At 47.2% G+C, this 27838-nt stretch overlaps 2 protein-coding genes and 1 non-coding gene across 5 annotated transcripts; all 3 read right to left on the minus strand.

Moving 5' to 3' along the window:
- Positions 1 to 179: 179 nt before the first annotated feature.
- RPL32 (ribosomal protein L32) lies at positions 180 to 4581 on the minus strand. Of its 3 annotated transcripts, none has more exons than XM_036431175.2 (4): positions 4429 to 4581; positions 3137 to 3237; positions 2390 to 2571; positions 180 to 361 (listed from the first exon to the last, which is right to left on the minus strand). In XM_036431175.2, exons 2-4 carry the CDS (start codon positions 3230 to 3232, stop codon positions 232 to 234), a joined length of 408 nt encoding a protein of 135 aa, XP_036287068.1. In that variant the 5' UTR covers positions 3233 to 3237; positions 4429 to 4581; the 3' UTR covers positions 180 to 231. The 3 variants fall into 3 exon arrangements, with proteins under 3 accessions (XP_036287068.1, XP_036287070.1, XP_036287072.1); XM_036431177.2 differs by lacking the exon at positions 4429 to 4581 and adding an exon at positions 4367 to 4424; XM_036431179.2 differs by lacking the exon at positions 4429 to 4581 and adding an exon at positions 4282 to 4303.
- Positions 3306 to 3445, minus strand: LOC118715861. Its single transcript, XR_004987000.1, has one exon. It is a non-coding gene; the product is annotated as a small nucleolar RNA SNORA7 (small nucleolar RNA).
- A 2495-nt stretch (positions 4582 to 7076) lies between the features above and the next one.
- On the minus strand, positions 7077 to 27522 carry EFCAB12 (EF-hand calcium binding domain 12). The gene is made up of 9 exons (XM_036432372.1): positions 27390 to 27522; positions 22607 to 23049; positions 21178 to 21363; positions 18844 to 19004; positions 17481 to 17658; positions 14383 to 14596; positions 10862 to 11025; positions 8865 to 8905; positions 7077 to 7590 (listed from the first exon to the last, which is right to left on the minus strand). Exons 1-9 carry the CDS (start codon positions 27520 to 27522, stop codon positions 7275 to 7277), a joined length of 1836 nt encoding a protein of 611 aa, XP_036288265.1. The 3' UTR covers positions 7077 to 7274.
- Positions 27523 to 27838: the final 316 nt, after the last annotated feature.

Consider the following 27838-nt stretch of genomic DNA (forward strand, 5'->3'; position numbering starts at 1 on the left):
AGTATTCCGCAGCCCTAACTGGAGCTGACCAAGGCTGGTCTGGGCACCTAAGACCAGTGCCTGTGAAGAATTGAGTATCCTTCCAAATGGCAGATTTCAGAGCATTAACAGGCAAAAGAACAATCTCTGACAAGCTGTCAGAGAAACTGGAGAGTAAAACCAAGGGCGGAAATGCCAGATGGCAGAATTTTATGATTTTATTAACACAAATACAATGTGTACACAATCTGTCTATTCATTTTCTTCGCTGCGCAGCCTGGCATTGGGATTGGTGACTCTGATGGCCAGCTGGGCTGCTCTTTCCACAATGGCTTTGCGGTTCTTGGAGGAGACGTTGTGAGCAATCTCAGCACAGTAAGACCTGGAAGAGAACCAATAAGTAGGTAAGAAACAAGCCAGCCCAGAACACTGTGTGTTCCACTGGGAAGCGACAGCTTTGGTCACTTCACCTCCAGAGCCACAGCACACCCCAAGTTCCACAGTACTAGCAAAGCTCTCACTACCCCCTATTTAATCCTCACAGAAACTGTAAGACACGTTATCCCCTCCAATTTACAGACAAGAGGTGGAAGTGAATTTCCAAATCACAATGCAATAATGAACAGGGCCAGGATGGCTCAGCCCTAGACCCCAGGTTGAGATTCTCCCTCAGTCTTTCTGGCCAAACTGCCCAACTCAGGGAAGTCTCAGGGAGCTTGGACTTGCCCCCGTCTTGGAAATGCAAGTAGCAGAGCAGATTCCAACAGTGTAATCAATCCGAGAGCTCCCTGATCCAGACCATAAATGTTTTACTTGACTGCCGCAGATATAATTCAAGTTGAAAGTAACATTGGCTTAAGCCACCCAGTGAGTAGCAATATCTTACATTTCCTGAGCATGTGTATACCAGGAACTGGTCTCATCCATTCCTCACAGCTAAACATATAACAAATTGGTCTAATGAACAAATTTCAGTAAGGAGGTGATTTGAAGCCATAAAAGGTGGATTAAGACACTATCTCTGGAAGACTAAGGAGTGATTGACTTGTTATATTACACTTTGGGGCTCCCCCCCATTTTTTAAAAAACTCACCATATCCTTATCTATATGTATGTAATAATCACACTGTACATATTTTAAATACTTTCCCTGGTGCTTGAGCATTTTTTATATGTGACATTTTTAAATACATGTATTATATTTACAAATTATTCACTTACTGTTGCAATGATCAGTTTATAAAATTTCACTGCATTTTAATTATTTAAGGATAAATGCCCAAAAACTTGTGGATTAAAAATCATGGTTCCTGATACTGCAACATTTTCACTACATGCATTTTTTGCTACACAACAGGTATTAGATTGGGCCTCCACCAACATTAATCCCAATGCTCATCTTTTCTAAAGAGAATTTCCAGTATTTCCATGCCTGGTTAAATCTCCAACCTAGAAACTCAACCAAATAAGGCTTCACAAAGACCTTCTATGCATATATGTATAACCCATGGACACAGACAATAGGGTGCTGAAGCGGGGGGGCAGAGCAAGCTAAAGGGAGACAATGGGGGAAAAGGGGATGTAATACTTTCAATAATAAAGAATTATTTTTTTTAAATAGTTTCATTTTTATTACCTGTGCCTTCCCATGAACATTATTTTCTCACCACAATGTTCTAGGTTTGTCCTAAGCCAATGGTTGGCAAACTCAATAGTCAAGAGCCAAATATCAACAGTACGATTGAAATATCTTGAGAGCCAAATTTTTTAAACTTAAATTTCTCCTAATGCCACTTCTTCAAAATAGACTCGCCCAGGCTGTGATATTTTATGAAAGAGCCACATTCAAGGGGCCAAAGAGCCGCATGTCGCTCATGAGCCCAAGTTTGCCAACCATGGCCCTAAGCAAACCAAAGTCTCACATAGGGCCCACCAAGTGTCTTTCTTAAAACAACGAGAAAGCAATGTTGTGACTCAATTCACTTTTGCATCTATACATTATTTAAGTGCCCTCTGCCTGTAGTCTTCATTTTCTCTCCCTCTGATCACACTCTCTATGCATCAGACAGCACTCCACCATTCTGAAGATAGCTGTGGCCAGTTTAAGGCTACCGCTCACATAAATAAAGCCCCGTTCTGGAAATGACTGCCCAAATGACACAGCAGTGTTTGTAGTGTTAACAAGTCCTTTTTGAGTCTCTACACTTTTCAGGACAAGCCATCATGCCCTCCCTCACATTCCCCCCAAAAGCATTTTAAAGTCCCCAAGAAGCATCCACTAAGCTCCTGAGAGACTATACAACTCCACATGCATTTTGAAAGGTCTGGAGTCCCTACCAAAAATGCTCAGATGTGTGCTTCTGGCATCTGAACCGGGGGTGGGGGGTGGGGGCAGAGGGATCCAACTCACTTATTGCACATCAGCAGCACTTCAAGCTCCTTGACGTTATGGACCAGAAACTTCCGAAAGCCACTGGGCAGCATGTGCTTTGTTTTCTTGTTGCTCCCATAACCAATGTTGGGCATCAAGATCTGGCCCTTGAATCTTCTCCGCACCCTGTTGTCAATGCCTCTGGGTTTCCGCCAGTTCCGCTGAAAAACAAATAGGTGGGTTAGTGCCTATGCAGACTGCCAACTCTTCCTTCTGGAAGAAAAAAGGGGACCAAATGAGAAATAACAGTAGCAGTCTTTGGGTTACAGGATTTCACCATTTCTTTATATATTATTAGTGAAGAAATAAAGGGCTCCGGTATTTGCACAACAGGAGAATGGACCCACATTCACACTCCTAAGGAAAAGCATATCACACACCAATGGAACATGAGGCGATTGGGTACAGTTACAATGAAAAGAAAGGGTTTCCACATTGCCCTCAAGAGTTAAGTTTTCTCATCTATAAAATAAGGATAATTACCCCTCATACCACCTGAAAGGATATAAGCCTCAAAACAATCAAGTGAGTTGTGTCACTTAAATTCCAATTTACATTCCAAGAGGCAGAGTTCCAATAAAGGCCTAGGTTTCTACAGTGAGCTCCTCCACCAACCAGACTCGTTGATTCATTTGCCAAAGAGGATGTCAGAAACCCAACAGCTGATTCAAGGACCCTTTTCTTCACCCTGATATACACTTCCGCGTCCAACCCAAGGCCGCATACCTTAATTTTGACATATCGGTCTGACTGGTGCCGGATGAACTTCTTGGTCCTCTTTTTGACAATCTTGGGTTTCACGAGGGGTCTGAGGGCAGCCATGGTGCCTTTAAGAGAGACAGGTACCTTGAAACAAAAGACAGCCCCCAAAAGAGGCTTTCCTTGCCCACGGCTTCACTGTCGCAGAGTGCCTTCCAATCACCAGCTACCGAGCAAGCAGGGAATGGAATGGGTGCCTCTGCCAGGCCTGTTTTTCCTCCCGTCTCCGAAGCTGGCAGAATATGAGCCACTCGCCAGACGCGGTCCTGGGAGGTTAGGGGTCACCTCGCTCACTCCAAGCCAAGAAGAAATCCCAATAACTGATTTAAAACAAACTGGTCCCCAAGCGTTCTCAGCAGGCAAAGGGGCAGCAAATCCTACGCCAGTGTCCCAACACCCAGCTGGTCCGATTTCCTTTTAGTTATGCCGGCATTTGACAAACTACAGGAACTGGGATCTGTTTTCTCACCTATTAAAAACGGAGATACTAGTGCACGTTGAACGCGCGCCATGCCCAGACCAGGGCAGACGTTTGGTAAAGAGAAACGTGTAGGTGAACTTCTAAAACGCCCCTGGGCCTTGGAAATGCCATTCTACCTGGAGATCAACTCAGAAGTTACCTTATTCAAGGTGTCCTCAACGTGCTCGCGCACACACACAGTAGATAGTGAATGCACAGCCCTGTCCCATTGATTTCCTCAAAGACAACGACAGTTACCAATTCCCAGAGATCCTGACCCGATAACCGAATTTTTGGTAACTGAGCGAGTCGACACGCCAACTCGGTGTCTTTCTCTCTCCCCCTTTTTGGCAGTTCCGCCGCAGCAGTCACCCCAGGGCCAGACACTGTGGGGAAGGGAGCGTCGGGCAACAGAAATAGGTTTTTATCTTTTTAAACACGTGGGCGATAGGATATCGCTGATCTAGTAAGCTAACAACTCGGGCCCTGGCCAGTGAGGCTGCAAACCCCGATAGTTCCACGCCCGAGGGACCCTCTCAGTTTGATTTCAATCGGCGCCCCGCTCCCCGACGGCTGAAACAAGCTGCCCGCAGCTCAGAATGTTCCCCAGCGGCCACCCTGGAAAGCCAACCTCCAACACCGGCTGGGTCACTTCGTTGTACTCCTGTAGGCGCATCCGCCAGGCGACAAGGACAACACCCAACGAGACGACCACTCGGAAGGTCAAGCCGCCTCACGAGGGAGCGATTGGGCCTGATGGACAACGCGGAGACCCAGATGACGGACGATTAAAACTCACCGAGTAGGAGATGGCTGCCACCTCCGTAGGCAGCGCCGAGGAAGAGAGGGGAAAGTGCTGCGCGAGGGCTGATGGGAACTTGACCTCTGGGTCCTGGCAGGGAACAGGAGAGCACTTCCGGCTCTCGGTCGTTCAAAAATAAACGTCAGAGAAATAACACTGGAAAAAAAGCTGAAGGTTACCTGTGTTTTAATAGACATTAATGTCTAGGAATACCTAGTACTGAAAAATGTTCAGACCTGCTGTTGGGACTACGTAGAATATTTGGAATTTTTTCTGAGCTTCTAAGACCTGGTGGGGGGCGCTCCCACTTCCGCCAGAAGTTGTAGCTGCTCTTCCGCCTCCAGCTTATTTTCTTTTTTCCTTTTCACCCTGGTGTCTTCTGCTCCAAAGCGCGCCTCTTGCTGGCCAGGAGGAAGCAAAACAGAGACTTCAAAATATGCTCTCATGTGAGTTATTGTAAAAAAAAAAATAAAAAGACATGAGAGAGAGACTACGTAAAATAGCTACCATTCAATGGAATTTACTATCCTTTCCACAATTCTACGAAGTAAATATATTATTTTACAGAAATGTAGAAAGTGAAATTTGGGGGTTGACAAAATCCACTCTTCTAACCATTAGGCTAAAACGGCCAGGTTTTTTTTTTGTTTGTTTTTTGTTTTTTGTTTTTTTAATATATTATAATTATTGTTATTTATTGTTATTCTTTGTTTAGTCTTTGGTTTTAAGCCCTAGCTGGTTTGGCTCAGTGGATAGAGCCCTGGTTTGGCCCGTGGACTGAAGGGTACGGGTTCGATTCCAATCAAGGGCATATGCCCAGGTTGTGGGTTCGATCCCCAATAGGGGGCGTGCAGAAGGCAGCCTATCAATGATTATCTCTCATTGATGTTTCTCTCTGGAATCTATCTATCTATCTATCTATCTATCTATTTTTTTTTTAAAGATTAGTGCAAAAATCAAATTTCAGAAGAAAAAAATGTCCCTGGATCCACAATACTGATGTCATTAGTGATCTTGATAGGAGTAATTCCAGGGGCCAGATGGAGACAGATGCTAAACTGATGTGTTCTTAACTGAATGAGAAGAGAGGAGAGTGAGTGTTGCCAACTCTATCATGAGATTTTGATTATGAAGGGATGATAGCAGGATGATTCCCTTAGACCAGTGTTTCCCAAACTTTTGACATATGTGTACCCCTTCTATAATTTTCGTAACGCTGAGTACCCCTCGTACTCATGAGAACGTAGAATTAGGCGCAGCTAAGCACGGTGCTGTGCATATCCCCACAAACTCTGGTGCAACGCTACCCCCACCAAACTCTTCCCGTACCTCTGGGGGTACGCGTACCACACTTTGGGAAACACTGCCCTACACAAAGGGAAGGCGAATTTGAGACCCAAAGAAGTGAATTGTGAAATGTGAAGTCAAATGTCTTGTTCCTGGTCACTTATTTGGCAAACAGAGTTAAGACTAAAACCCCTTGTGAATCACACCTCATGAATTCTGCTTATCCTGTGGTCTGTGGGGAGTCACATAGGATGCAGAGCACAGGAGCACTGTCCTAATAGCTTCCTATATCTACCTATGAACCAAGAGGATACTGTTCGATTCCCGGTCATGTGGTCAGGGTGATCGGCAAAAAAAGACATTTTGGGTGGCTAGCAACCTTAATCTAGTCACTGCCTCTTGAATTGTCTGGTCCTGCAAGACCTGTTTACTCCCATTTTAGAGAGGCCATAAACCTTCCCCAGATGAAGTTATCAGTGCTGGCACCAGGCCAAGCCTTTGGTTGAGGTCTCAAAGCCCCAGCACATAGGGCTCTTTAAGAACTTGCAAAGGGGACCGGAAAACCCCATATTTGGGAGACAAAGGACTGAAAAAGATATAAAAGGGACAACTTCTTACATGTTGTTGCTCAGAATTTAAAAGACATTTTACCCTGGGCCCGCACAATGATAATAATAAAGTGTAACTCCATTTCTCTAAGCATTGCTTGATTTTTGTCTGGTCTTCTGTAACAAGGGAATATGTCTGAGTTAGGGCTTGATACCCAGTGGAGAGTGTTCAGGAGGCTGCCAATCAGTGATTCTCTGTCATCATTAATGTTTCCATTTCTCTCTCCCTCTCCCTTTCTCTCTGAAATCAATAAACACACACACACACACACACACACACACACACACACACAAAAATAATATATATATTATTTTTAAAAATATATATATATATTATTATTTTTTTAATTTTTATTTATTTATTTATTTATTTTAACTAGCTGCCCATATAATGGAGAAGGTTTTGACAGCATCAGATGAGTTAATCAGACAAAGGGTTCATGAACCAGAGCACATGCTTCCAATTGTAAAAGACTCAGGAGATTTGGAAGAAGTAATCCAATGGCTGTTTTTTGGGGGGATGAGAGACATGGTGTTTCTCAGAGGAAGGCACAGGGCTCCCCACACTGCCTCCTGCTTCCCCCCAGACACTGAGATCCCAGGATCAGAGGCTGGAGGAGCCAGGCAGGCATCCGTCAATATCCCAGGGAATGTGCCTGTTGTATTACCTCAGGCTCAGGACCCCAACTTTTCCAAACACCCTCCTCGCCACAGCTTCTGATCAAGAAATCACATCAGATGGATCACAGGTGACATGAGAAAAACTCCAATCTGGTTTATTTCAAAAGGGCAGGGAAACACCCCCAAACTGCACTTCTTTCTCTGGACACATCTGCCTCTGAGATCCTGGACACTTTTCTCTGGAGACAGCTAGCCCCCAGCCATCCCACTGAAATGATTTCTTCCGTTTGGCTCTTTGACACTCCTGGTGTCTGTGGCTCTGGGCTGCTACCTGCACTGGTATCCAGCCCCAGGCTGGCTGGGTTTGACGTCACCTGGGCCACTCTGGTTGCTGTAGATGACCTTGGGGGCATCGGAATAAGCACAGGTCATATAGTCCCTGTTTCTAATGGGCCATCGCAGGTGGGAGTGGCAGGTGACCGGGTAAGCTGGGGGCCGCTGTTGGACACAACTGAATAGCATCAGGCTCCGGTCCACAGTCACAGAGGGCAGGTAGAGCTGCAGTTTGTCCAGGAGGTGACCCGGCCAGAAGAAGTTGGGGTGGGTATGCCCTGTACCATAGGGACTCTTCTCCTTCAGCTTCCTGGAAAAATGAGAAGACACAAGGAAGGTTGTCATGGTGGTGGTCCGGACAGGGCTGGAGCTCAGCAGAGCAAGCCAACTGTCACCATAGAGGAGGTGTAGCATTGCATTTCATGCCTCTATTACCCTGCCTACCTTACCAGTAAGGACCCAGAGGCCTAGAAAGGATAAGTCATTTCTCCACACTGACAAGACTCCAGTCTGCTGCCTCTAAAATCCAAACTCTTTCCCTGGATATTATCTATTCTCTAGAAACATTTTAATATGGTCTTAAGGGTACAGCCTCTGGAGCCAGTGTAGCTGGATTGAATGTGTAAGAAACGTGCCTCTGATTTATCTTCATAGAAAAGAAACAGCATCTGGCCAGGCCATTACTGAATTTTCCCAAAGCAAACAGGATGTGGGGTGGGGAGAGAGGATGAGAGCTGTATATGTGGCTGGTAGCACATGTCCTAGGATGATTCGCCTAGACCAGTGGTCTGCAAACTGCGGCTCTTTGGCCCCTTGAGTGTGGCTCTTCCACAAAATACCACGTGCGGGCGCACATGTATAGTGTAATTGAAACTTCGTGGTCCATATGCAGAAGTCAGTTTTTGGCTCTCAAAAGAAATTTCAATCGTAGCACTGTTAATATTTGGCTCTGTTGACTAATATGTTTGCCGACCACTGCCCTAGACAAAGGGAGGTGGAGGCAACTAGAGAAGGCACCAGCCCCCCTCCCCGCTTTTTTTTAAATAGTCCAATGGGAGACAGCAAAACCTAGGTGACTTATTAGGAAACAGGTGACCAAATAGTCCTCAGCCAATGAGGAACCGGAGGAGGTCTCAATACATGAGGCGATGTTCCTTTCCTCACGTGTGATCCTGTAAAATGGCACTCTCTCAAGAGTGTTATTAAAAGTCTCATTTTTGCCATGCTTCTGTTTCCTAGTCCGTCGTTTGAAAATTGGACAGGTGAGCCATTTTTCACAAATCCCTGCTCCACCTCTTTAACAGATGTGTGACTTTAATAAGAAATTTTCTGTTCCTCGGTTTCCTCTTCTGAAAATTGGGTTTGTTGAGAGGACTGAAGTGAGTTAACACATGGAGAGCACCCAAAGTCTCCCTGGCACTGAAGTTGTTTTCCTGCCTCTCAGCTCCTAGGCACTGAGCCCCAGATGCCGAGCTAAGAGCACCACAGAACATGAAGAGCCCCAGGCACCTCCACAAATTGAGGATAGACCTCCTCCCATCTACCCCCCCTCCCCCGATCCAGAGTGAGATGATTTGTACAGACCTGGCGAATTTCTCAAACTCTTCAAAGTTCATTTCCTTTGGCTGATTCCTAGTGGATAAGAGAGAGAGGTATCTAGTCAGGAGAGGGGAAATCCAGGTTTGTGGGGTCTCAGAGAGTAAGTTGGAGGCCTCAGGATGGGTCCATCTCTGAATCTAAACCAGAGCTTTGAAAGGAGAAGAATTTTTTTCTATTTGGTTTGGGGCCCTAACTCTGTCCTCCCAAGCTCCAGTGGAATAAATAGTGGGCTTGGGTCAGCCAGCTGGCTGGGCGACTCTGGGTAAGTCACTCCCCCTTTTAGAACCTCAGTTTTCTAATTTTCCAGAATGGAGATTAGTTATGAGAGATGCTCGATAATCTGAATCATTTCCGGCTCCCCAGCTTCCATTTTCCCTGCCACAGCTGAATCCAGCCTTGGAGATAAGGATGGTAAACACCAACTCTCCAAACCTTGGGCTTGGCACACATCACTAATCAACCACAGCACTCTTTCCCAGCAAGCCTGCATTTGGCCTCGGAATCTTAACACAATACAGTCTAAGTACGTAGCAACACCAACTCACTGCCCATCCCAGGCCTAGGTAACCTTTCTTTATCCTTTATATGTGCGGCCTGCCTAAGCATGGACAAGAGTCCTGTTCTCAAGTTCCCACCCACTTCCTAGGTTTTGGGTTCAGGATCAGAAAGGGCCTTCTAGGCCACGGCTACCTGCCTGGCTCATGCTTAGTTCTTCCCAACCAGAGTGTGGACAGGGCCCACCTGCAGGCCAAGGCCACTCTTGCACTTGAGAACATATTGACAACAGCAGTCATTGCCCGAGTAACCAACTATCTGCCAAACACCATGCTAAGAAGTTTGCATGAATTTTTTCTCTTGTACTCATTGTGTATAGTAGGAGCTATTATGCCCATTTTACAGATGAAGAGGCTGATACTCAGAGAGTGAAGTAATTTGTCCATCTTATCTGAAGCTTGTCTGATTGCCACTCAGCTCTGTGGCATCCCACCCCAGCCCTCCTGTCCATACCACCCCAGTGGGCAGCTAGCACGCATCCAGAGTATGGGAAGATCCTAGGCCCCCTCCAGTCATCTGAACCCTCCTTCTCCCATGCTGGCCCCATCCCTCTGCAGGATTCTGCTTATTCTCCAATCTGCAGTCACCATGGTAGCTGGCTCATCACCTGCCAAGTTGCACCTCCTTCCAAAGAAGGAGATTGTCTTTTTCTTTTCTTTTGAGAGTATATTTATTAAACCTAGAGACAGTGAAACAAGGAAGGCCTTAGGATACATTAGTAGGAAGCAACAGGAGAGAGCCTACGTGGGACTGCTTTGGCTGACTGGAAAGTCAGAGAAAGGGCCATTGGAAACAGATTCAAGGCATTAGCCTGGGATGAACTGCCACTACCCAGTGCTCCCTGGTTGTGAGTCCTCTTCGTGTTTAGGAGATGCACGCTTGAGAGGGAAGAAAGGTGTAGGCGTGCTCCTGGGGGGTCAAGAAGGATTATTTTTTTTTAAGAAGGATTTTTTTTTGAGAGGACTCAAATTAACCTGAGAGTCAGACAGTACCCAGTGCAGAGTTCTTTTCTCCTCCCAGGAGCTGTAAGCCCCTTCTTGCCAGAGAAGGCGGGGCAGGGGAAGGGGCTGTGCTCTGCAGCACTCATGACACTGGGTCCATGATTAGTGAGGAGCCTCCCGATTCTCTCAGAAGGCTCTCTTTTTCATCTTTTCCAGAGAGCGTGAGATCACGTAGGATGCAGCCAGGATGGTAGCTATGTGGGAGTGAGGTGAGGTGGCTGTGGACCTCAGACATGTGCTGGGGGGGTGTGGGGCACTGGGGACTAGTCAGGCTTGGTGACTTGATTGGACATACAGGGTTAAGGCAGAGACACTGGTACAATATGACATCCCAAGTAAGTCAGCATCCCAGCTTCTGTAGCTGATGGATAGCAGCAAGGCAGGAGGCAAAGGGAAGGGGGAAGGGGGAAGGGGGGTTGGTCTGACACTCAGCTTGTCCATCTTCTTAGCCATAGACTTTTTGGAGCACAGGGCCTTGAACAGGGCTGGAGTTGAGCCGGGGATAAGGTCCGAGTAGTAGCCTCCTGGCTGCCGGATGGGGCGCACCTGGTCCATCTGGGAAATGATCTTGTCCCCTGGGTACAGCAGGGCTGTGAGCAGCAAGAGAAACATGGCCTGTCAGCCCAATGCCCCACCCCACACACCTGAGGTTTTGGGGCAGAGAAGGGCTTTTAAAAATAATAATAAATTTACATTTTTGTTTAAAAATATTTTTCTTATATACATGGTTTAACTTTAAAATTTTAAATGATTGTAGATTAAAAGTAAATTGCAAAAATAGTGCAGAGGGTCTCTTACCCTCCAACCATGACGTGACACATATAGGCATACCTGGTTTTGTTGCATTTTGCTTTATTTCACTTCACAGGTGGTACTTTTTTTTTTTTTTTTTTTTTAACAAATGGAAAGCAAAACCCTGTACCAGTAAAAAGATTATGACTTGCTTTATTGGGATATTGCTTCTATCATAGTGGTCTGGAACAGAACATGCAATATCTCCAAGGTATGCCTGTAATTACTGCAAGATCAGAAAATGGAGTTGGCAAAATACTGCTACCTGGACTAGAGTTAAGGGTTGGCAATGGCCCCGGGGCTGGGGTGTATTAGGATAGAGCATGAGGCCACACACTCTAAAGGGGTGTCCTTGTCAGGAGTCCCAGAAAGAGGTGTGTATGGGGAATTTACCGGAGGCTTCACTAGGTTGGCTTAGACCTAGTTGATGGCAGTTTCTCTTTACCTAGAGTTAGTCTCACAGATAACCTTGGGAGGCTTTTCTAAGAAGAGCAGCACATTAAACAGACTAGGCCAGAGTCTACATCTTCCTGCCACCACGGAGCAGTGCTTGTCCTAAGGTGGTAGCACTGGGGCCCTGGCCTAGTATTTAGCTCAGTTATTTAGAACATCATCCCCATATGCCAAGGTTTTTGGTTCTACACCCAGTCAGGACACTTACAAGAAGTAACCAATGAATGCATAAATAAGTGGAGCAACAATTCGATGTTTCTCTCTCTCTCTCTCTCTCTCTCTCTCTCTCTCTCTCTCAAATCAATAATTAAAAAAAAAAGTTAACACCCAAAGACCTCAAGTACTAGAAAAATGAGTGGAAGGTTACACTCCTGGTTATTAATGTGGTTATTTCTGGGTAGGGCAGGGATATGCAGGTGAGAAAGGGGAAGGGGGAAGGGAATATGTAGCACCAGCACTTTGAAAGGGTATGTAGGGTGCGCTCCCTCCAGGGAGCATGCTCTCACCTTTCCCTCCCCCCTCTCCCCAGCCCGGCCCCAGACACCTTACCATTAGCTTCCTCACTTCCAAGGTCTAAGGGCCCTTCCTTTACCTCTATAACTTGCTTGCTAAGCCCTTTACTTCTAGGAATTACTTTTTCTACCTCTGTAATTTACCCAATAAATGTTCTCTTCCAAAAAAAAAAAAAAAAGGTATATTGGGTTTTAAAAATACATTAAAAGTACATAGATGATTTTTAGAATAGATTTACATTAATAATGTTGTGTAAATGGAAAATAAAAATAAGTTTGTGAAAGGACAATCACTAAAATATTAATGGTGGTCAACTCAGGCTGGAGTGGGATTTTTATTTTTATGTTTTCAAGAAAATTTAAGTGACCAAGTATTTATAAAATAAGAGGGAAGAAAAACAATGAAGCTATATTCACTGGGGAGAGGGAAAATGCCCCCGTGTCCTAGAATCCTGGCCCATGAGTGTGAGACCTGAAGGCTGCGGTCACCATGTTCTAGTCCACATGTGTCAAACACAAGGCCCTCGGGCCAAATCCGTCCTGCCAGGCCTTGCAATGTGGCCCGCACCGCGCTGTCATCACTGCACTCCGCTGCGTTTCCATCACAATGACAGTTTATGACTGTTCAGCAAACCATTCGGCCCGCGATTTAGGCTGGATTTTATATTTTGGCCCCTTCTCTGATTGAGTTCGACACCCCTATTCTAGTCGAACAGACTCAGAAATCTCGGTGCTTGTGCTTCTTTGTCTATAACTGAGCAGGCCCCTGCCTAAAGATAGCCAACAGACAGTGACCAGGGCAGTGGGACCTGTGCACCTCGATCTCGTATTCTAGAAATCCCATCTAAGAGCAAAACAGGCTGAGCTGTTCTTCCCCTCCTTTCCTTCTTTCTTCCCACAGTCCCCACAGCGGCTCTAGTCGCAGGTGGAACTAGAGTCTTTTTCATCTGGGTCAGTCAAAGGCAAGAGGCAGCCCACCCACAGATGCTCCTGAGTACCCCTGAATGTGAGATCCTGGCAACAGGGGAAGCTCACAGAAGCCAGCAGTGGAGAGAATCAGTAGTTGCTTAATGTCTGCTGACAGGAAGAGAGAGAGAGAGAGAGAGAGAGAGAGGGAGAGAGGGAGAAAGGAGGAGAGAGAGGGAGAAAGGGAGAGAGAGAGAAAGAGAAAAGAGACAGGAGAGAGAGAGAGAGAGAGAGAGAGAGAGAGAGAGAGAAAGAGAAAAGAGAGAGAGAGAGAGAGAGAGAGAGAGAGAGAGAGAGAGAGAGAGAGAGATGGATCTGCTGCTCCATCGATTTATGCATTCATTGGCTGCCTCCTATAAATGCCCTGACCAGAGATCAAACCCACACCTTGGTGAATGGGGACGACGCTCTACCCAACTGAGCTACCCGCCAGATGTGACTGTTAACTCTTGTTCTCGGGAGAGTCTCTCCGTGTGCCCTTCCTCAGCAAACCTCGTTTTCCAGTTCCCAGTACGGTCACAGCTTCTGCAAAGTTCCTATGGGAAAACCTGTGCCCTCATGCAGCTTGCTGTTCATGTTTTCTAAGCACAGAGAGGAACCTGCCCATTAAATTTACAAAATCATCAATCCGGCGTGCCAGCACTGCTCTGTGGTTATCATGGAAATATCTCTCAGAAGCATATGTTCTACTCGGAGACGTGGAGGGTTCAGGTGTGTTTGGATGTATGAAAACACAATTCTTCCCTTAAGCACAGGGTGGAACCAGTAAGGAAATCTTAGGGTTGAGTCCTTATGTCTGAGCAGGGAGCAAAGGGCCTCAGCAGAACCTGACTCCTGCCTGGTGCACTCCTTACCTCGGTGCTGCAGAAGGACCAAATAAGGGGCCTGGCTAGGGAGGTGGTGTTGGAAACACCCAATACAGCATAGCAGTGGTCACTTCTATTAAGTCTCCCTCTTGGAAACTGAGACTGTTCCTTTACGCTCAACTGCAGGGCTCTTTTGCTCGGAACTCCTAGAATGCCAGCTCCCCAAGCTCAGTCGGGGAGCCCAGACCTCCAGGCTTTTGGAACTTGTGGAGCTACAGGATTCTAAAACTCCCATCTAACAGCAATGCCCCCACCACAGGTTACAGCAGCTTGGCTGGGCGCATGCCATCCGGGGGAGGGACAGACCTTAGGTGAACGTCTGAAGCATCTTTCTGGGGCCAGCCTCCGAGGCCCTTACCTTTCATGAGGACGTCCTCGGACAGCTGGAGGCCATAGTGCTGACAGGCCTTCTGGCACTTCAGGTAGACGAGAAAGGTGTCTCTCCGGAACAGGTTGAGGAGGTCGCCTGTCTCCTTGGGGATGGTGGACGGGAGGCAGTGGCTGTCAAAGTGCTTATTCCCACTGCGCACCAGGCGGCACTGCTCCGTGTACTGGATGGAGGGGATTGTGAGCTGCAAAGAGAAAAGTAGTCGGCACACCCTTCCCTTCACCTTGCCTCTTTCCTCCTGGCCTGAAGGCTGACGATCTATGTTTCTACACAAGGTCACCTTGAGGGGCAATGGCACAGAATGCACAGTGGGACCCAAGTTCAGGTTTTGAAGTCAGTAGCTGGGGAGAAAAATCACACCTGGTCAGCACCTGCGGCTGTTATACAGATGTGCACACATGATGATATAATATAGTCAGTGCAAATGCCCCACATGTGTCCTACTGAAACATTGCATACGTGAGATTTTTAAATTACCTGCAGCCACCTGTGACTTTGAGGATGGCAGAACAAGGTGGAAGAGGCCTGGGCAGCGTGTAGCCACTTTCGGCCTTCTTATTTATTCATTTACAAAGAAAGAAAGAAAATCTATCTTCTTAAAACGTTTAAAGCCAGAATCAGTAAAGTACATCTTACAGGCTAACTCTGGGCCACCACGTGTTTTTAGAAATAAAGTTTTATTGAAACACAGCTGCACCCATTTGTTTAGATGTGGTCTGTGGCTGCACTTGTGCTCCAGTGACAGAGCTGACTTGTTGCAACAGAGACAATAGGGCCCCAAAAGCCTAAAACATTTATCATCTGGCCCTAGGAAAGTTTGCCACTCACTGTTCTGAACATTTTGGGTTTTCTTGTCACGCAACTGAATCATATATAATATGGGGGTGTCGAACTCAATCAGAGAAGGGGCCAAAATCTAAAATCCAGCCTAATTCGCAGGCCGAATGGTTTACTGAACAGTCATAAACTGTCATTGTGATGGAAACGCAGCGGAGTGCAGTGATGACAGCGCGGTGCGGGCCACATTGCAAGGCCTGGCGGGATGGATTTGGCCCGCGGGCCTTGTGTTTGACACATGTGATATATCCTAGTTGGTAAAGCATTTATCAATACCTAACATTTTATTATGTAAATGATAAATTTTAATGTAAATACATTAAAATATGTATCTATGTGTAATATTATATTAATACTAGAAGCCTGGTGCATGAAAATCCATGCACTGAAGGTGGGGGTCCCTCAGCCCGGCCTGCCCCCTCTCACAGTCCAGGAGCCCTTAGGGGTGGGAGGCGATCTGGCAATCAGGGGAAGGTGATGCCCCATCACATCTCTGCTGCAGCCACTGCTGGCAGCGCAAGCCTAGGCCGGCCCTGGTTACCTGAGCCTCAGGCAGCCCTGGGAGACTAGGCAGCTGCCATCCGAGGCCTGCCTGTGCCTCGGGCCCACCCTGGGTGACTGGGCAGCTGATATCGTAGGCTTGCCTATGCCTAGGGTCGGCCCTGGGCGGCTGAAGGGCTGAGGGCAGGTTCGGCCACACCAAGTGCCTGCCACCACCCCCTACCCCTGGCAGGGCTGACAGGACTGGGGGACTCTGGTGTGGCTGAGGGGACTGGGTGCCGCCATCTTTGTGGTGGCATGATGGTCAATTTGCAATCCCCTCTTTATTAGATAGGATTGTCTGCCTCCATGGCTAAACTTTCTAGACTGGCAGGTTCTAGAGAGGCTGTTTTGTTGTCTGCAGCATGTAGAAGAGTGTCTGGGACATCACAGGCTGTCAATGAATATTCATTGGCTGAATTAATTCAGGCAATCAATTCTTCCTTCCATTACTGGCCATGTATATGTGGAGGGCCTACTCAGTGCCACACCCCACACCAGGCTCTTGGATTCCCTCTGTGATGAACACACAGGCCTAGCCTCAGGATGCAATGTCATAATTAAAGAATGGGAGGAGGGACCCTAGCCAGTGTGGCTCAGTTGGTTGGGCATCATTCCATGCACTGAAGGCTTGCTGATTAGATTCCTTATCAGAACACATGCCCAGGTTTCAGGCTTGATTCCTATCAGGGGGATTGCAGGAGGCAGATGACCAATGTCCCACTTTCATATCAATATTTCTCTCTCTCTAAAAATCGATTAAAAATCTAAAAAAATAAAAAAGAAAGGGCCCAGCTGGTGTTACTTAGTGGTTCAGCGTTGACCCATGAACTAGAAGGTGGTGTTTTGATTCCAAGTCAGGGCACATGCCCAGGTTTCAGGCTCAATCCCCAATAGGGGGCATGCAGGAGGCAGCCAATGATGATTTGCTCTCATCATTGATATTTCTAGCTCCCTCTCCCTCTCCCTCCCTCTCTCGGAAATCAATAAAAAACCCAAATCTTTAAAAATCTATCTTAAAAAAGGCCCTAGCCAGTGTGCTCAGTGGTTATAGAGCCAGTCTGGGCACATCAAAAGGTCTTGGATTTGATTCCTTGTCAAGGACACATACCTGGGTTTTGGGTTCTCTCCTTGCCCCCATTGGGGCACATGGGGGAGGCAACCAGTTGATGTGTCTCTCTTACATCAATATTTCTCTCTCTTCCCTCCACCTCCTTCTCTTCCACTCTCTCTGAAAAAGTCACATGTGTCAAACACAAGGCCCGCGGGCCAAATCCGTCCCGCCAGGCCTTGCAATGTGGCCCGCACCGCGCTGTCATCACTGCACTCCGCTGCGTTTCCATCACAATGACAGTTTATGACTGTTCAGTAAACCATTCGGCCCGCGATTTAGGCTGGATTTTAGATTTTGGCCTCTTCTCTGATTGAGTTCGACACCCCTAGAAAGTAATGGAAAAAGTATCCTCAGTTGAGGATTAACAACAACAACAAAGAATGGGAGGAGAGGAACCTGATACGTTCAGAAACATTATCTCATTTCATTTTCACAGAAATCTTGTGAGGTAGGTATTGTTCTTATTATCCAGATGAGGAAACAGAAAGCTAAAGCATCTGCTCCCAAGTCCCACCAGCTAGAAGGTGATGCAGGTGCAAGAGATTTGACCCATGTCCTTCCACTTTGGCTGGGGTACCTTGGCCTGCCGCTTCCTCTGCCGATACCGCTTGCCAATATCTTCCATCTCCTCCAGGGTCAAGGGCCTTGACTCCATCTTGGTGTTAACCATAGGCACCTTCAGATAGTCCATCTTGGGAGTTTTGGGGGGGAAAGTCGCCTGCTTCTTGGACAGCTGCTGTGACAAAACTATAGACCTGGAAACCCTAAGGAAGGCTGGAGAGAAGAGACAAAGGAAGGAGGGACTGAGAGGGTGCCCAGCCATGGAATCCATCAAGCAGTTAACCAACGTCACCACGCAAGCGCCAGAACACCCCTCTGCTCATATCCCATTGTTCAGTCAGTGCCATCTGAGGTACACCTTGAAGGTGCCCCTGCTCTCCATCTCTACTATGGCCTCCCTGGTACAAGAAGGCTCTTTCTTCACCTGTACCACGGCCTCAGCCTTCCTGTTTCTGTTCTTATTCCCTGGCATCCTATTTTCACCAAACAGCAAACAGGACCTTTAAAAGATATAAATCGCATCCCTTCATCCCCCTGCTTAGAACTCCTGTCTTTACACAGCACTTACACTGAAATCCAGAATCCTCTCCGTGGTCTGCAAGGCTTGGGAGGATTTAGGTTCAGCTAACCATCTACCTCATCCACTTGACCCATCTCCTACTGCTCACTCCTCACTTTCTCCAACCCAGGCCTCGCCCCCCATTTCTTTCTGCACCCTGAAGATTTTCCTGTCTCAGGGACTTTCCTGTCCCAGAATGCTCTTCCCCAGGCTGGCTCCTCACCAGTCACTCACTCAAGTGTCAGCTCTGATGGCTGCTTTTCAGAGAGCCCTCCCTGACCCCCCCTCCTCTTCCTCCTCCTCCTACACACACACACACACACACACACACACACACACACACACACAAAATCATCTTCAAAGCATTAATCATTACTGAACATCATCTTGGTTAACATTTACATGGAAACGATTTGAAGGCAGGGGTATTGGCTTTTTCACTGCTATCTCCCCAATTCCTAGAAGAGTCAAGCATAGAGGTGTCGAACTCAATCAGAGAAGGGGCCACATACAAATAGAAAGGCTTGGCATTGGGTTCTCAGCCTATCAAATGGGCTTTGGTGGGCTGAAACCACCCCTTTGATAATCATCTCTTAAAGATAAGGACTGGGCCTTATCCAGCTTTTAATGGACAAGGTAGCTTGGCACTTCAGAAAATATCTACTCCTTATTTGACCTCTGGGCCTGGAAATTCCAGAGGTTTCGCCTACCTACAGTAAGCCAAAGTTGGGAGAACACACTCAGGAAATGAGCCAAGGCTGCTGCTACCATGCTTGCTCCAAGATTGGGGAAGTGAAGGCACCGGGGTGGGGGTGGGTACGTACAATCCTTTGTAGTTAACATCTTGCTTTTCGGCTGGCCAAAGGCCCACTGCTTATAGGTGTTGAGCAGGCTATCCAAGGTGATTTTGTTGTGCTTCCCCAGAGAGCTGAGGTAAATCACAACATCCTCTATCTCCTGGTATCTCAGAGGGACTTCAAGCTGAAGAGAGAAAAGAAGCCCCAAATTGGACAGGCTCCGATCCAGATATCCTATCAGAATGGCCAAGGCCTTGTCAGCCTGGCCCTGCCTTTTAGTCTGGTTTTATCCACAGCCATTCCCAGCTCCACGGTCCGGCCTCAAAAGCTCAGAGCCCTTTCCTGGTTGCAAACACATCCCGCAATTTCTCAGCCTTGCCGTTACTCAGATGCTTCCCTTTCAAAGCCTGAAAAAACTTGTATTCCTTCTTCAAAACCCAGTCCAGATATGACTCCATCTTTCTTTGCAGAATCTGTATGTCTTTTTCTGGGCTCCCACCTGCCAGCTTTCCCATGATAGATTTGAAGAAGGAGTACACATGTCTATCATCCTTGCCCATGAGGAACATATAAGCCTCCCTTAACTGAGGGTAAATAGGATAAAAAATGCGATACATACTACTCTTTAAAAGGAATGAGCAACTGTGCAAGAGCACAGCCATAACAAATATTCAAGAAGAAATATTTTAAAAGGAATATAATTTTGTTCTTCAGCTTCTTTAGATAGCAGTCATTATTATTGAGCTTTTTATAAAGCAGATCAGAACTCTCCAAGTATGAAAAGATTTAATGTTTTGTTATCTTGGTGATGATTAAAAACAATTTATCTTTTTGTTGTATTTAATGCTTTGAAGTGTTCAGATAAGTACATGTCATAAAATAATGTGAAAACTGTAATGATTTAAAATCATAAAAGGTGTGGCATCAGCTTTCTAGAATTATTTTATAAGGTACCTTGTATTTGAAGTATATAAAAGCTTAATTCAGCAAACTTTTTCTATAAAGTGTCAGATAGTAAATATTTAGGCTCCATGAGCCATATGGTCTCTGTCATAACCACTCAACTCTGCCGTCATAGCATGAAAGCAGCCCTGACAATCCGTAGATGAATGAGTGTGGCTGTGTTCCAATAGCACTTTATTTACAAAAACAGGAAGCAGTCTGAATTTGACTCCGGGGCCATAGCTAGCAGGCCCCTGCACAACCAATAGAACCATCTATAATGATGGACATGCTCTCAATCCGTGTATTGCAGTAGAGGAATTGCTTGCCATATGCGACTATTGAGAACTCAGAATGTAGCTGGTGTGACTGAGGGACTGGACTTTTAATTTTACTTATAATTAATATACATTTTGAATAGCCAGTGAAATTGTGGTCTAATACCAAGGACATCACTGGGAGCTGCACAGAGAGAGTCAGAAGTTGCATTTTTTTTTTTTTAATTTTAGTAATTTTTTTTTTTGTCTAAAGTTTTACATAGGTCTTTTTTCCCCCCAATTGACCTCCCCCTCCCCAGCCTTTCCCACCCTGGGCAAGACCCTTCCATCCCAGTGTCTGTGTCCATTGGTTATGCTAATATGCATGCAAGTCCTTTGGTTGCTCTCTAACCCACTCCCTCCTCCCCTACCATTTGTCTCTGGATCTATTCTTGTTCATCAAATTATGTTGATCACTATATCCCACATGTGAGTGAGATCATGTGATATTTATTTTCTCCAACTGCCTTATTTTGCTTAGCATAATGCTCTCCAGTTCCATCTATGCTGTTGCAAATGGTAAAAGTTCCTTCTTTTTTATAGCAGCATAGTATTCCATTGTGTAGATGTACCACAGTTTTTAATCCACTCATCTGCTGATGGGCACTTGGGCTGTTTCCACATCTTAGCTATGGTGAATTTGTGCTGCTGTGAACATAGGGGTGCATATATCCTTTCTGATTGGTGTTTCTGGTTTCTTGGGACATAGTCCTAGAAGTGGGGTTACTGGGCCAAATAGAAGCTGCATTTTCATAAAAGACTATGTGATTCTATGTGATTCACATGCCAGTGACAGTTGGAAAAGCTCTAGAAGGTTCTAGAGGCAGGGCTGAAGTGCTCAAGTCAGGGGTCTGGTGGGCAGCTGGCTGACTATGGGGCCAGCTCTGCAGACTTTCCACTCAGACTTTCAAGGTCAGACCAGTGTGGGGGTGGTTTTCGGGCTTTGATGTGGCTGCGTTTTCCCATCTGGCTTTACAAGTGATAAGACTGATCGTTTGAGTTCCCCGAGTCTCCTTTTCACGTGGCCCAGGACCCGGGTGGCAGCATAGACACCCTCCCCACGTAGGCCAGCCCAGAGGGAGCACGGGGGGTACTGACCACCTTCAGCGCCGTAATGAACATGTCCCTGGAGATCGTCTGGTTATTGCTCAGGTCCACCTTGGCAAATATATCCAGGATCTTCAGATTGTGGCCGCGCAGGAAGGAGTACAAGGCAAACAGGGCAGAGGGCCTGGGCAGTCGGAGCTGGGGCGGACGGAGGTGGTGGCGTCGGAGGCTTTTCTTCTGAGCGAGGCAAGCAAGTGGGACAGAAGGGAGAGTTCAGGGGAGACAGGCCAATGGAACATGATCCCCAGAGTTAGGGAGAAATGGGAGAGGGGGAGGCTGAGCAGCTCTAAACAGACAGCAAGATGAAGTGCATAGGACACTAGATCCAGGCAACCGCAGGACAATTGCATTCTGCCACAGAACTCCTGGGAGACTGCTTTGCTGGGCCTCGATTTCCCACCAGAAACAAGAGGCTTGAGCAATATGAGAACTAAAATTTTATTCTTATCCACATCTCTCTGGTCAGACAAGTCAGTATTATGATCCCGCTGGGCTCTTGGTGCACCCAAATACGTGCTCCTGCTTGGAGCTAGGTCTCCCACCTCCCGGCCTTTGCTCCAGCTGGGCCTTCTGCCTAAGTAAATGCCTTCCCTTCTCTCTCTACCCATCCAAATCCTCCTCCTCCTCCAATTCCAGGCAAGTGGGAAAATTTAGAAATAACACTCCCTTACCTTGCTGCAGCACCTGACAGTTTACAAAGGGCCTTCCTGTTCCCTAGCTCACAGCTCCTCTGTGCTCCAGGAGGGTTGGCACCCACACCTATTCATTGGCCAGTAGCAAACTGTCAAGTCATTCTCTCTCCTGGGGTGGTTTTAAAATATAGCCCCAAATCCTTCAACTCTCCACCCCTCTGAGACAGAGGCTAATTCCCCTCCCCTCTGTGAAGGCAATACTTAGTGACTTGCTTCTGACAAATAGAGAGGTAACTGTGCGAAGCTATTGAGACTCAGACCTCCTGAGGCAGGTAATAGAAGGCACTGCAGCCTCCTCCTGATTTTCTCTTGGACCGTTCACTCTGGGGGAGGTCGCTGCCATGCGGTGCGGACACTCAGGCAGCCCTATGGAGAGGTCCCAGTGGCTAGGCACTGAGGTGTCCTGACAACAGCCACGTGAGCAAACTGCTTCGAAGCGGACCGTCCCACCCTAGACAAGCCTCAGATGTCTGTGGCCTTTTCATCTGGAGATGAAAAGACTCGAAGCGAGAGCCACCAAGCTAAGCTCCTCCCAGATTCCTGACTCGCATAACAAGTGAGAAAATAAGCCCTTGCTGCTCTAAGTCATTTTTGGGGTATTTGTTACCTAGCAACAGATAACTAATGCACCTCCGTTTAAGGACTTCTGTGTTTGGTGCTCTGCTAAATGGGGTGAACGATCCCCATCCTGCCTCTCATACCCTCATCTGGCGAATGGGGCTGCTCACCTTGGCGGGGGTGGGAGGGACAAAGTGTTCCATCAGCGGGGCCACAGGCTGCTCCTCGTGGGTCCTGCGTAAGATCTTGGCCTCTGAACGCGTGAGGCTGCGCTTGTTCTGCAGCCACCTGTCTATGTTGCCAAATGTCTCCAGTTCCTGCCGACACTTCAGCCTCTGGCTCATCCAGGTTCTCACATCCTCCAGGGGCTCTTGGACGTCCCTGACTTCTGGGGCTTTGGAGCTGGGGATGCTTTGTGTGGGAGCCTGGGGCTGTGGTGTCGGATCCACGGGAGCTGCATATTTCTCTTGAGGCAAGATGATGATCCGCCGGCGGCTTCGAGGCAGATGGAAGTCCTTCTGCTTGAATTGCTTGAAGCAGTGGGCAATGACCAGTTCGGGGTTGAAGACGTGATCCCTGCTGAGATTTTCATCACTATCCGAATAGCTGTATCCTTGGGGGAAGATCGTTAAAAAGTGAGTTCCTTTCAGGAAGAGGACTAAAGGAGTCAGGAAAGAAAGACTCCCCAGCACCAGGTTGGGCCCCAGGGCACCTGGGTTCCAGGCCCAGCTCTATCCTTGTCTTCCTATAACCATGAAGACAGTTACATGTAACGTGACCCGGCACTCCGAGCGCAGGCACTATGCTAAGGGCTTTGTGAGCTTTCTCTTATTTAATTGTCTCAGATTCTACTCTTTGTTGTTGTTGTTAATCCTCAACCAAAGATATTTCCCCATTGATATTTAGGGAGAGTGGAAGAGAGAGGGAAAGACAGGGAGAAACATTGCCATGAGAGCCCAGGCACGGCTGTGTGTGTGTGTGTGTGTGTGTGTGTGTGTGTGTGTGTTGCATCCAAGGTAAGTGCCCTTGACCGGAATCAAACCTGGGACCCTTTGGTCCACAGGCTGACACTCTATCCATTGAACGGAACTGGCTAAGGCTCGGATTCTACTCTTACACCACTCCTAATTGGTAATCAGAACGATCTTTTTCAAATGCCATTCTTACTTGCTCTGGGGTCATCCAAAGCAGCATAGTGCTGTTCAGAGCAGAGGCCTTGAAGCCAGAATGCTCCAGTCTGGGTCCTGGCCCTGCCACTTCTGGCAACATGATCTTAGGTTAAGTCCCTTAGCCTCACTGTGTCTCAATTTCTTCATGTGTAAACTGGGGATGGCACCTACTTACTGCTGGTGGAGATGTTTGGAATCAGTCTATTTTGGAGTTGCTTTGTTCACAGTAGCATGCCTTTATTTTGTTACGTACTCACCCTTCGCCCACTTTGAAACCCTTCCATGACTTTCCAAAGTAAGATCCGATGACCCTTCTCTGCCAGCCTTTCCTGCCTCATTATTTGCTCAGCTTTTCTTCTTATGTCCCAGAGACCGTGGCTTCTATGAATGATCCCTGAATGACCTAAGCTGCTTCCTGCCCAAGGATTTTGCACGTGCTGTTCCCTCTGCCAGGAATTCTCCTTCCCTCATCCATCCCCTCTTCACTCCTCCTCATCCTCCAGATCTCAGACCAAATGTTACCTCTCCGGCTCCCAGGCTCTCGTATATCCTCATGTCACCTCTGCATAACACAACCCATGCTTTTCCTTCAGAACGCTTATCACAAGTATGTAAATGAAGGGTTGCACTGGCAGCCCTCGTGCTTAATGAGCTTGGGGTCTTCTTTTCTTTGACGTTCTTTAACATTTTCCAGTTTGAGTTACTTTAGGCTGGGGCATGCCCTCTCCAGCTTGCCATGGTCTCCACGCAGATCAATTGTTTTTAATGTGTTTTGTTCAGGTAGACCTTTGTGTTCGAAACTCCTGGTTCGATTGGTTGATGTCGTTGTTTTAATGGATTGTGAACCAGGACCTCATCTCTTTTGCTCCCTCACCTCTTGAGCCCCAGCACCTCCACTATGCCAAGTGGGAGCTCAGGAAGTATTTGGTGAATGAGTGAATGACAAACGGACAAACCTAACAGGTTGGCTCTATACTCACTTTACAGATAAGGACACTAAGGCACAGAGAGGCCCAACATCACACAGATGATAAGTAGCAGAGCTAGGACATGAACTCTGGTTTGCCTGGCCCCAGAGCTGTGCTCTTAGCCATTATCTCAGGCTGTCACTGATTTCTGCCAAGTTTCCATCTTTTTATGCCTAAAACGATATAAACTCAACTCTAGTTATCTCCCAAAGCTGTTTTGAAGATCAAATGCATATGGGAGCGTTCTAAAATTCAGAAGAGATATAGCATTATTAAAAACATTATCACTATAAATTTTCTTCTAAAACCAAAAACTCCTCTGCCTACAACCCTTCTGTTACTGCCAACTAGCTTCCAGAATAAAGTTCAATCTCTTAAGCCTGACTCCACCTGTCCAATCCAGGCCTACCAGCCTCTCCGATTTCTCCTTACTTGTCCCTTCTGCCTCACCATGTATTTATATTCAAACTGTATTTGACTGTGGTTCCTCAGGTACCTCTTACTACTCCCCCCAAAACCATGCTGCTTCCTCCCTCTGGAATGCTCTTCTCTTGGCCCTGCTTCACTTGATTATTTTATACTGACCTTTCCAGAGTCAGCTCAAGCATCATCATCCCCTGAAGCCTTTCCAACCCCTTCCTTGTGTCCCCTCCAGTTTGCCACAGCCCCCATGCTTAGCTCCATCATTGCATTGACCATATTTTTTCTGGGTCAAGATGCGTTCTGAGTTTTTCCTTCCCAACAGCCTGTGAGTTTCTCAGTGACAAGGACCGTGTTTTGGTTCCCATGCATTCCCAGTGTCCAGTCTGACACAAAATGAACGTGTGATGCATTTGTTAAAGTCTCTTTACAATGCCCTTTTGTAGTCAGAAAACAATGAGTGCACATCAATGTGGACAAGAGTGAGTGCTACTCAACAACCCACTTATCATTTCTTTGAGGACAAGATGCTGAGGACTACTGAGAATTTAGCCATTCATCGAATCAGCTTTTACTAAGAATTTCCCAGGGCTTGGCACTGGCCTGGTGCAGAGCCAAACAAGGCTGGGTGCCCAACTGCAGTACACTGGCACAGAACAAGGTGGGTAGCCAAAGGGATAATGAAATGCTCTTAGCAGGAGGAGAAACACAGATGGAGAGACCCATCATGAAGGGGGGACATGACATGCACCTTTGAGAATGAGTCTGGTTTTAAGGGGTGGAGGGACAGGTGTGGGCAACATTGCGGGCGGGGGGAGCGGATTTCAGGGTTACTCAGCATTTTCACAAGTTGCAAGCACATTGTGTGTGAAGGAGGAGGTTAATGAGAAATAAAGTTGGAGTTCTCTCGAATGCCAGGTTAAAGGGCTTAAACTTTACCTTGCAGACTATGGGGACACATTTAAAATATGCTCCTCACTGCTCTTTCTACTTCCACTTGTGCCCTATCTAGACGCCCCAATCCATGGTCTACCACAGAAGAGTCACTCCCTCATCTGAACCCCTCCAATGGCTTTATTAGCAGCTTTCAGTGCTCTTAGAATAAGCACCTTCCTCCTAACAATGTCCTACAAAACTATCCTTGCTGGCCCTGTTCCCTTCACCTTCCTCGTCTCCTCCCACTCCCTTCTCCGTTGATAACTTGATCCAGCTCTACTGGCCTTCTTCCTTTTTGTCCAATTAGCATTATTAAAAACATTATCACTATAAGTTTTCTTCTAAAACCAAGCTCTGTCTTGGTTCTTAGTTTTGGCATTTGCTGTGCTTTCTATGAAGAGCATAGAAGTCCCCAAGTTTCCTCCGGGACTGAGCCCTTCTCAACATATAGTTCTCAGCCTAAGTCATCCCTACCCAAAGTCACCCCACCCTCTTTTCTTTTTTAAAATAAAATATTTTATTGATTTTTACAGAGAGGAAGAGAGAGGGATAGAGAGCCAGAAACATGGATGAGAGAGAATCATCGATCAGCTGCCTCCTGCACACCCCCTCCATGACCCTGTCCCCACCTAATCTGGTTCTCCCAGTAGCTCCCCTAGCTCTGTGAAAGGCACCTCTATCTACCAGGTCACCCTAATTACCAGCCTGAGCATCTTTTTGATTGCTCTTTTCCTGTTCCTCATCGGATCAGTCCCCAAGTCCCTGTAGTAAGTACCCTCACCTCCCAGTACCTCCCACTCCCAACATTCTGAGTCTGCCAATCCAGTCTTACCCTTCCCAGTGGCTTCTCCATCTCTCAGCTCACAAGATCTTTCATGATCTTATCCCTTCTGACCTCTCTTGCCTCTCACTCCCAGCAACACTCAAACTATCAGCAATTTCCCGAAGACACCATGTCTCAAGACTCTGTTCCCTAGGCCTGGAATGCCTTTCCTCCCCCTTTTGGCTTGGAGAACTCCTTATTAAGCTCCAATGTAAAGAGGCCTCTTCCAGGACCTTGCATCTGTTCCTCCCCATCCTCCGTGTTTAGCAAACCTCTTACTCGCGGATGTGGCCCTGGCCCAACATTCACTCTTTGTTCTGTAATCATCTGTTCATGTTTCCTTCACCTCTGAGGTTGTAGTGCCTTGTCAAGGACTGGTCCCACACCACGCTTTTGACAGAAGACTTCATGCCTCTCCTCCGGCAGTACCAAACGCATTAATGCCCAGTGAAGAAACGGGGTGAACCTGGGCCTGGATACCTTTCCCAGGTTTCTAAACCGAGGCGATTTGACCCACTCCTGCAGCCCAGGCATGGAAATCTGAGAAATGTGTATGACCCACCCCCGACTCCCTGGCAACCCCTCCCCCAGAGGGGGACGGCACAATAAGATTGGCGCCCCCTGTGCTTGCTCTCACTATACTTGCGCGCGTCTGTCTGTCCGCCTGCCTGGGCTGAGAGCTTCCCGGAGGCGGCACTGCTTCCCGGGAGCGGGAGCTTATGGAGCGTCGACGGAAAAAAGGCCTCGAACTTTTCATAGGAATAGTCCATGGTTGTGGGCGCTGAAGAGAGGAAGATCTGTGTGTGTGTGTGTATGTGTGTGTGTGTGTGTGTGCGCGCGCGCGCGCGCGCGCACGCGATCACTTTCTTTTGCCGGAGCGTCGAGATTTCTAAAAACAGTAACTTCAAGTTTTGCGAGAGAGTTGAGACTCGCAGGGCATGAAACAGTCGGTTGCCAGGACTACGGATGTGAACGCCGCCAGCCGCTGTCTTGCACTGGAGACTCGGGGAGCAGGGAGCAGACTGGCGAGGGGCGGAGATCCTGTGGATTCGGCTCTTTTCACCCGTCCTGGGAGGGGCGCTGGGA

The sequence above is a fragment of the Pipistrellus kuhlii genome, unplaced genomic scaffold (assembly GCF_014108245.1).
Source record: "Pipistrellus kuhlii isolate mPipKuh1 unplaced genomic scaffold, mPipKuh1.p scaffold_m20_p_11, whole genome shotgun sequence".
Taxonomy (NCBI): Eukaryota; Metazoa; Chordata; class Mammalia; order Chiroptera; family Vespertilionidae; genus Pipistrellus; species Pipistrellus kuhlii.

Bases quoted from the DNA above. Each gene is read 5' to 3' on its own strand.
- RPL32 (XM_036431175.2), bottom strand. From the start codon at position 3,232: ATGGCTGCCCTCAGACCCCTCGTGAAACCCAAGATTGTCAAAAAGAGG. The intron at 2,572-3,136 runs GTATGCGGCCTT...TTTGTTTTTCAG, and splicing joins ACCGATATGTCAAAATTAAG to CGGAACTGGCGGAAACCCAG. The intron at 362-2,389 runs GTGAGTTGGATC...GTTCTCTTCCAG, and splicing joins GTGCTGCTGATGTGCAATAA to GTCTTACTGTGCTGAGATTG.
- EFCAB12 (XM_036432372.1), bottom strand. From the start codon at position 27,522: ATGGACTATTCCTATGAAAAGTTCGAGGCCTTTTTTCCGTCGACGCTC. The intron at 17,659-18,843 runs GTACCCACCCCC...TAGGGTTTCCAG, and splicing joins TTAACTACAAAGGATTGTAC to GTCTATAGTTTTGTCACAGC. The intron at 8,906-10,861 runs GTCAGACCAACC...ACTAGGAATCAG, and splicing joins AGAAGATGGACAAGCTGAGT to CCAAAGGAAATGAACTTTGA.